This window comes from Bison bison, unplaced genomic scaffold (genome assembly GCF_000754665.1).
Source record: "Bison bison bison isolate TAMUID 2011002044 unplaced genomic scaffold, Bison_UMD1.0 scf7180017864182, whole genome shotgun sequence".
NCBI classification, from domain to species: Eukaryota; Metazoa; Chordata; class Mammalia; order Artiodactyla; family Bovidae; genus Bison; species Bison bison.
Window position 1 is genome coordinate 1,828,498 of NW_011494754.1, and position 9,642 is coordinate 1,838,139.

General features: G+C 39.6%; 1 protein-coding gene across 2 annotated transcripts in view; it reads right to left on the reverse strand.

Annotated features, from left to right (window-relative positions):
- Nucleotides 1-8,734, reverse strand: part of NRSN1 (neurensin 1) — a 20,477-nt gene extending 11,743 nt beyond the window's left edge. The window contains exons 1-3 of one of the 2 annotated variants that reach the window (XM_010843514.1): nt 8,551-8,734; nt 6,793-6,864; nt 1,315-1,512 (exon numbers count right to left, since the gene is read on the reverse strand). In XM_010843514.1, coding sequence (XP_010841816.1) covers nt 1,315-1,503 — 189 coding nt within the window. In that variant the 5' untranslated portion in view covers nt 1,504-1,512; nt 6,793-6,864; nt 8,551-8,734. Of the gene's footprint in view, nt 1-1,314; nt 1,513-6,792; nt 6,865-7,869; nt 7,926-8,550 lie in introns of those variants that run through there. The other variant, XM_010843515.1, reaches the window with a different exon arrangement.
- Between the last annotated feature and the right edge of the window lie 908 nt (nt 8,735-9,642).

Sequence of the window (9,642 nt, forward strand, 5' to 3'; positions counted from 1 at the left end):
GGACGTGAGTCTCAGTGAACTCCGGGAGTTGGTGATGGACAGGGAGGCCTGGCGCGCTGTGATTCATGGGGTCGCAAAGAGTCGGACACAACTGAGCGACTGATCTGATCTGATCTTTGTGGTTCTGTAATTTATTTTCTGTGCTATAGCCACAATGATCCTGCTAAAATATTGGTCAGGTCGCATCACTCATCTACTTGAACATTCAGGTGGCTTCTTGTGTCTCTCAAGGGGAAAGCCAAAGTCTTCACAATCACCTCCGAGGCTTCACACAAATCATCTGTGTCCCGTCATTTTTCTGAAATTGTCACCTGTTCTTTCCTCCCTCTCATTCCTCTTCACCCAGACTGGATCTCTTGCTATTTTTCAAACACACCAAACTTGTTCCCATTTCAGAGCTTTTGGATTTGCTATTTTCCCAGCCGAGAATGACCTTCAGCCCATTAATTTTATGGTCTCCTCCCTCAGCGTATCCTGGTATTTGTTCAAAGGTCATCTTCTTCGAAAGGCTTTCTGTGATCAGCATAACTAAATATCAGTTCTCTATCCCTCCCTAGCCTCTTATTCTGATTTAGTTCTCTTCATAGCACTTACCATATTATTCTTGCTACTTGCAAGACTAATACTTGCTACTTTCTACTATTATTGTGTGGTTTATTTGTTTATGGTATGTTTTCCATGATAAATTGTAAATTTTGTAAGGGCAGGGACTTTTTCTTCTCCCATTTACCGCTTTAATTTTCAGCACTTCGCAACTTTTTGAATGGAGTAGGTATTCACTAATTCATACTGAATGACTGAATTTCTTGTCCAGCAAGGCTCCTACCTTTCAAGGAAGCTTAAGCTCACAGAACTTTATGACCACATATCTAGTAGAAGTAGGGCAGGTAGACTGACCACTGTATTATGCCTCTGCATTAACTCTCTCCAGTACCCAACTATTTCTTTTAATTATTATTGTAACTTTTAAAATGATACCATCCAAACCTGCAGGGGAGGCTTAAAGCATGTTTTGCCTTTGAATGGCTTTCATAGTTGGTGAATTTATGTGGCACATTAATAACAGTAACAAAAATAATAATGATGGTGATTATACCTATTTACATTTCACCTGAAAATCAACAACTGTGCTGTGTTTAGAGGCTTTCTTCCCAAGGTTTTCAGTCTCCTTTCCTAAGGAAGAAAACTGCACTCAGTATCACCAAGAGGAATGCACATACAGAGTCCCAGACCTCTCAGCTCTCTGCAGCTGAATTACTTACCGTATGAAATGACTTCTCCATTTCCTGAGTTAAACCCATGCTCTTTACTTACCTTCCAGAATACTGAGCTCCACCTGTTGGGTGATCTCTGGATCTGGAAATCATCCTCATACTCCCAGATGGAAGTGGTACAGTCCTCATAAAACTGGTGCAGGTAGGACCGGACTCCATAGCGCTGGTGCCCAGCCTCGGTAGCAGCCTGTGCCTGCCTGGACCCACAGACATTGCTGCAAGAACTCATCCTTCTTGGCTGGAATGAAAACATCCACAGGCATCAGCCCAATGAGCTCTGGCCTCAGGATCAAAAGGCATATTAAAGGTAAGAACCAGGTTGAATAATGTCAGCCTAATTGAACAATGCTCTTTTTCTGGGCAGAAAAGATACCTTTAAAGACTTGTCTTTCTTACCCAAGCTGATCTTCTTTACTGAATGCAAAATCACCCCAAACACTCAATGACCAGAACTGGTTCTCCATAAGTGAAACGAGACATTAACAGTGCAGCACACTTGCAAAAATTTAAGCAGGAAGCACGTGAGAAATGCAGCAAGGAAGCTGAGATTTTCAGTTGTCTTGACAAGAAAGCTTCAATCTCTTAGAATCCAGTAGTGTTTACACTTTCATGTTAAAGAATTAGGCAGGCACTCTCACTTGCTACAGATGAAATTTGTCTTGGACTGTCCTCGTCAATGCTTAACCATGTTCCCTTGTGGAAGCTAGATGGTGTTACATAGCAATTTGAAATTCTGCGTTTGGATCTCATGTATCTTCTTCTAACAATTGACAAGGTGTACAGAAGCTTCATTAAAAAGTTGCTGAGCAATTTATGCTTCATACTTTATTCATCACAAATGGCTTGGTCAATAATTAACACCTCACTGACTCTAACTCCAGATATTTCAGGCATTATTTGTTGATCCATCTGATCACATGGGATGCTAGAGCATAATGTAGAGAGTAGACCTACTTTTTACTATTTCCATTTAGTGTCTACTATAAATAAAAATCCACATAACTGTTTAATGAAACTAAGCTCTGGGTAGGTTGTTTAGGATGCTGCCTTCTTCAGATGGAAATTGCAATTTAATTTGATCTAATTTGACCTTAAAGAGAGGCATTTGGTTATTAATACATGGAAAAAACAAACAAACAAGGAATTACTGAAGGACAGAAATTTTGGTAAGAGAATTCTCATTCTGTTGTTTCTTTGGTTTTCTGATCTCTATATAAGCAGATCAACAGGTAGCTGGAAATGTGAAATACTTTTTTAGATTTTTCAATTATCCTTTAGATGGTTTTCCCTGGGTGGCCACAGTTTAAAATCTAGATGGTTTTCCCTGTCTCAACCTGACAAAGCAAGGAACAACATTCAAAGGTATCTTCCTACTGGACCAGGGTTTCTCAGGGCCTATGTTATATAATACAATAAAAACACACATTAAGTGTTTTCAATTACTTGTCATGAAACCAAAGCAGTATTGTTTATATACAAGAAAAACTTAACCTAAAATTCTAGCAAGTGTTCCTGTGTGGCCATTTAGTTTGGTTGGATATAATCATGGGGCTAAAATCAAAGTTGAACCAAGGGATTCACTGACCCATAGCCACAAAGTGAACGCTGGAGAATAGCTTGCAACTGTGTGCCCTCAGCACAAGTGGGTTTTGGCTAAAAATTGTAGTCAAATTCAGGAAAATATGGCCCTGATCGTAGAAAAACAATGCAAACAGGTGTCACTGATGGTGACTGATGACCTCATCTTTATGCGTGTTGGTCAGCGTTATGTTCAGTGCCTGCCTTCCAGTGGCTTCTTCCTGTCTCAGGTCCAATTACCTTCTAAAGAAATCAACCAGGAGGAGAGAGCAGGGAAAGAAATTTTTTTTGTGTGTGTGCTTGCTTTTTAACATTTCAGAAGGATATTATTTTGTAACAATATCAAGATTTCAGAGTGCATTTTGCCTGATTAGAGCAATAACATCTAATGGACCAAATTCTTTTGTTAACCTAGATTTCATATTTTAAATGCTAGGATGACCTCTTCAGTACCTTTTATTTCATGTGTACACAATGAAGATGATTAATAAGAGTCTATTAGTGATATAGAAGTATAATAATTTTAGAGGCACTTTCTTCTAAGACATTCTAATAAACTTTCAGTCAAGGGAAGAAGGGATTAGTATTACTAAGTCTGCTTTGTCAGTGAGGAAATTGAGGCATAGAAAAGTTATCTACTAAAGGTTATATGAGTCAGGGAGTAGATGAAAGATGACAAAACAATAAACGGGAGTATGGATTGATTAAGAGATTTGCATAATCAGAACCAGCTCATACAAATACATATGTTCAGGTTTTCTATAAAGCAGTAGAGATTTTAACATTAAAAAAGGCCAAAAATAGATATGATAGGTATAAAAAAAGTCCCTCATAACACTAGTAAGGGTTATCTTCCTTTGATGCTGAAGTGGTCCTTTCTCAGGATTTAGCTTTGGTGCAGAGCCTTCCCTGCACAGCTTGTTTCCAGAGCACTAGGTTAAATGTTTCTGCTTCAGAGGATGAGACCCAGCAGTCCAACTTGGCTAAACACGATATGGGTAACATCATAAAAGAGAGAGAAGATGTCATAAAACAAATGCTTTTGAGCCTGAGTGATAGATGGCTCTACTCTAAGTCAGAATGGATTTTCAGTGATGTTAGATACATTTCAGAAGAGAAATCCCAAGGAGTCTTATTCTCTTCTCTGGGCATACAAAGTACAAGGACATGGCTTTGACGGTGACAACCACACAGAGCAGAGAAAGGGCTCTAATGCTGGTTCTTGATTTGCAACTTACTGGTATTGACATCTTGGGCAAGCTTGGTAACCTCTCTGGGTTATGGTTTCATCATCCTTAAAATAAGATGGCTGGACCTGATGACCTCTAATTCCTTCTAAATGTAGTGTTTTCAGGATTTGTTCTGTAAATGTATTTACAGAATGAGTTGATTTTTGTTGGGTAAACAACTAGGTTTAGGGATTTCCCTCCTCCTCCCAAGTTCTGAATGATTGGTTGTTAGAGTGGTTTATTATCGTATGCATGAAGCTTCAGTTTAAAAGAGCGTATAAACTATTAGCTAGATTAGTTACTTGGTATTCAAGAGACTGAACAGTTGTGTGTTTGTTTAATGTTATTTCAGTAGAGGTAGTCCCTGGGTTTCATACATCTTTCCAAACATATAACTTGTTGGGATTCACTCTTATGGGAGATGGATCACTTGGTAGAACATGAATTTTAAAATACAACATATTATAGTAGAAATTTTGCACCTACAAAATCTCAACAGAGAGTTATATTCCTCATAGGAAAGTCAGTAACTTTTTGTCCTAGTAACTTTTTGTCCTAGTATAGAAAATGTCACAGTTATACTTGGTTGATTGACACCTCCAATATTATAAAGAGGATACAGAAGACCATTTCACAACATCATTTTAAAAGCTGGGTGATGATTACATGATAAAGTAGGATTGAGAAGAAAGTGATGGTATATGCAAAGGCACTTTAGCTTGTCTTAGCATTTATTTAATGAGTAAGGTTTCACGAAGATTCTGGTTTGTGTTTCGATAGGTATAGTAGTGTCAGCAAAAACAGTAATGTTAAATCTATGGCTGTTGTTAAGTGATGGATCCTGAAGGGGCTCCTTTCTCTGGAGAAAGCTTTAACATCCCAGGAAGTGTATGAATAGGGGAGGTGAGTAAAATATTCTCTGATAGTGTATTTAAGTGAGTCCTTACGAGTATTCATTTCATTCACATTCTAGAGAAGCCTGCTGCATCCTCACTGCCAGCATGGCCTTCACGATGGAGAACAAGCAACCCTGGTGTCTGGTTACTTGGTCATCTATGGAGTGGGAATAGCCTTCATTCTTCCAAAAGGACTTTCTGGGTGTGGATAAGTGAGGATACATCCATAGTCTTCTTCTTTTTCTTGTATATGGTATCTATCTTAACTGTTGTACATTAAATGGATATTCAATTCTTAGCCACATATCCTACCTATTATATACCAGGGACTCATAGAGACAGAAAAATCATTCCTTAACTGCTCTCACTCCCCAACTCTTCTGAGAGGCTTTCAACAGTGAGCACAATAAATATCAGCCTGCTATCACTCTCTATCCCCTTATCTAGAATTGTTTCTCTTCATAGCACTTGTTATTACCAGTCCTCTGTGATGTGGTTTATCTGATGGTCTGATAGACTGTATACATGATCAACTGAAAACTTCTTGAGGCCAGGGACATTTTTCTATCCTGTTTACCATTTTGAAATTTCTTGGCACAGAGTTCTAGATGAGTTGGTGTGCATGATGGTCTGAGTGGTCCTTGATTTTTCATTCCTCCTTTCCTTCGGTGCTTTTAAAGCACTAGTTATATGCTAGATTATGGGAGACACTGGTTACAAAGATGAGTGGGGCACACATTTTGCTCTCAGTTGACCCTTGGGCTAGAAGAAGAAACACTTCTGAAGTAGTATGTGCAACGAAATGGGCACTGAAACGAGGTATTTGCAGCAGGAAGAAGTATAAATACTGAGAATCCCTTGAATGACTATTCAGCTAACAAACCCATGCATGTGTTACCATGATCCTTATGTGTGCCACTACACTAGATATCAGTTCTTGGAAATTTGAATTTCAGTCTAATAGGAGCAGTTACTTTTTATTTTACTTAAAAAATGTTTACAGTCATGAAAATAGAAATACGGTTTTATGCCTCATGAAGCCTTAAGAATACCAGAGATTTTATATTACTTGTCTTCATGGTCTCCTCGAGAGAAGAGAGGCAGAAAATTGAGGCCCAAAAAGGATGAGTGTTTTCCCATGGCTCTATGTGTGAGTCAGCTGTGAAGCCAGGCACAGACCTTGTTCTTTTTATTCTCTTGGAAAGATCATTCAATTTTTTCATACTGTTTTTCTCTCCCATAAAATCATTCTGAGATAATGAGAGTGAAGTTCTCATTAGAGCCACTTCTGGGCCACAGATGCAAGGTATAGGTACAAAGCTGATTTAGATAATTTATCCAATACCACAGCAAAAGGTCAATTCACTTTAAAGAATCAGTTAGACTCAGAATGGATGCAGGATGGCATGAAAGCCTGCTAACAGCTTTTTTCTTTCAAATCAAGCATTCTGGAATTATATAAGCATGAACTTAAAACTTGAAAATGTGTTTCTACTAATGAACGATGGTTCATTCAGAGATACTTCATTGTCCAGGGACAGTGGTAGAGATTGTGGCTCTCCATGTTAATTTTTATTCCTTCTAAGTTAGTAAATTAGCAGTCACTCTTATAATTTTTAAAGGGGGAGGGGAGATAATGATATGCAGTTATCTTATGATCTTTACCTCTTTGAGATGTATTTTTAAGTTAGATAAAATAAAGTCCCAAATCAAAATGAGCAGAGCAAAATAATCCATATTCACACTAAACTTCTTTATCGATGTGCAGATCACAAGGTGCTTACCAATTTACATGTGACAAAGTTTGAGTCTTACCTTTGAAATTCTCCTCTTCCTCTTCTTTTGTTTACTCTTTGACCTTTCCTTTTAATGGCTCATTCTTCAAACCTAGTTAAGAATAAAAATCTCTGCAGAATGTGATCCAGATAAAAGTCTAAATTTCATAAGTCATTTTTATAACTTGTAAGGAATCATTTAACATCGACAAAAACATTGACAAAGGACTTCCTGTTCAAGAGCAGAGATCGTTTTTTCTTTTTAGAAAAGTACAACATATTTTATAACTTTTTAATGGGCTCTCATGAGAGTTTATAAAGGACATAATGTAAATGAAAAGGACTTTGTAAACTATAACACATTATACAAATATATTCTTATTTTGATATAATTCTATTCCATGCAGTCAATAATACCAACTAGACTGACCCACTTGTGTTTTACAAATTCTAAAGAAAAAGATTACTAACTTCCGATAGAGACTCCAGACTTGATCTCTTTGGTGCCTGTTCCATTATAATGTAAAATAATCTTATAGCCATTGTGTTTTCTAATCTATTTACATGCATTTTAGACTTATTAAGGCTCTTCGGATGATTTACTCAAGAGGTCGATTTTTTTACTCCTATATCCATTTTCTTCCTATCATGATCATTTTACTTTTCATCTGCCTAAGAAAAGCAGGTGCCCATGCAAGATTTAATTAAAAAGCCATTGCCAGCTCTAGAGCTATTGGTTTCCTACATTACTCTAGTCATGTGAAAGAAAATAAGAACTGGGACGGTATTTCTCAAGAGGCGTTAAGAATTCTTTCTGATGAACAGTTCCCCATCCATCTTCAGGAGAATCTCAAAGGCTTGAGGTGTGTAAGCATGGCTGAGGCCTGAAAAACTGTTTTCAATATTTTCCTGGTTGACTTTGTATGTACCATGGCCAAACCAACCTTCTTCGAGACATTAGTTTGTCCTGATATTTTATTGTATTTCTGGGTCTGGATAAGTAACAGAAAACAAGTCTGTCTGTCTTTCGTCTGTGCCTCTCTCTCTCATTAAATGATCCTTCTTTTTATCTGTCGTCGTCCTCTCTTCCTTTGAAAAAAATTGACTCCACACATACCCTTCACCAGAGGCTGGCCTGGTCTGGAGCCCAAGGAGCTGTTCAAGGTGCTGAAAATATTTCTGCTACAGAGCCAGGAACCAATTAAGTAAATAAAAGCTGTTCTGCTGTTTTCTTTGAGGTCATCAGCTTTGGTCGGACCCGCACCCAATGCCTCATTCTAACAACACAAAGAAGTAGGTGCTGAGATCATATAAAAAAACTCAAACATCTTTAGATAAGGCGAAGGAGAGGAAAGGGCAAGGAGTGGATACATTCAGCCTGGAAAAGAAATCAATTCAGCTTTGCAAACCCCCAATACATATATTTTTACTCTCATCTAATATTACAACTTTTCTTGTCTCACGGGAAAGAAACTCCTGAGTTCACCCTGTATACCTCCCAAATTCTTACATAACATAAACCACAAACAGCCAAAGAATGGAGTTGGTTACTCCTAATTTGTACGTATTGGTGGATTTTAACATGCATGGATTTCATAGAGATTTGTGCCCATATAATAAATGTAGTCGAATTAGTGTGTGTGTGCGTGCGCGCCTGTGTGTGTGTGTGCGTGTGTGTGAAAGACAGAGAATATGAATATTTGTGCATGAGGAGAGAGAAAGGAAAGAAAAAGGGAGGAGAGGGAGAAAGACAAATCGAGCCTAGAAAACCTCACCCCTGGGCTCCGAAAGGCTTTACCTGCCCCCTTGCGATCCCCTGACCCGTGGAGCAAATGCAGCCAGTTAGCCGCAGATCTCTCGCTGGGGTCCCATCGCCGCCGCCGCCGCCGCCGCCGCCGCCGCTCCCGCCTCGCCGAACTCAGCCTGCGCGTGATTGACAGCTGGGCGTCCCGCGTGCCCGCGCAGCCGAGGCCCGCGCAGCCGCTGCCGCCGCCGAAGGGGCGCGGATGTGCAGCGAGTGGGCGGGGCCTGGACTGGCCATTCCTGCTTCCTGCCTGCGTCCCGAGTCTGGTGGTCCCTGGGCCTTCTGGAAGGCGGGGTCCTGTGGCTTGTGCAAGCGCGGGCCCGGGCATCCTGTCTACCTTGTCCAGTGTTCTTCCCCTGCACAGCACCATGAATGGACCTAGCAGGCTCCACACGCGTATTTTTTTTGGTGGTCGGAGAGGCAGACTCACACCACCCCCATTGGTAGAGGCTTCTCCTGAGCCTATTTTTTTTTTTGTTTTTGATGAGATACGAGGTGAGGAACTGCGCGGCTGGCGAAGCGCTGCCCACCTGAAAGAACCTTCTCACTTCTGTCAGCGGTTGGACACTTTCAGTGTCTCCTTTTGTCCCTGACCCCAGGGACTTACGTGGATGAGATGGAAGAATGATGAGGAAAATGAATTAAATGATGATATTTAAGAAAAACACACAAATACACGAAGGCAAGCACCCTAGAAAATTACCTGTGAGCATCTCAGAAAAATGTGTGTAGGTGTGGGCAGGTTAGCATATAAATACAACGACCCCTGCTTCATGAGACTTTCTGCAGACCCCTGGTAAGTGGCCTATGATGAAAATGATCACTAAAATAGTTAATATTTGCACAGCCATTCTATACGTAAGATAACATCCAATATTTGCACAGTGTTTTCTATGTCCCTTTGGATTTCTTTCTATCTGAAGTGACTTGAATCAGTGAGATAAAGTAAGATATCAGTTACATATGCCAAGATGTCCTTAAAATGTGACTTATCAGCATTATTTTGCCTTGTACAAACCATGGTTTTTATTTATCAGCCTAACAAGCATTAGGGAACAGAGAAGATAATTTTGAAGCAGCTAAGTG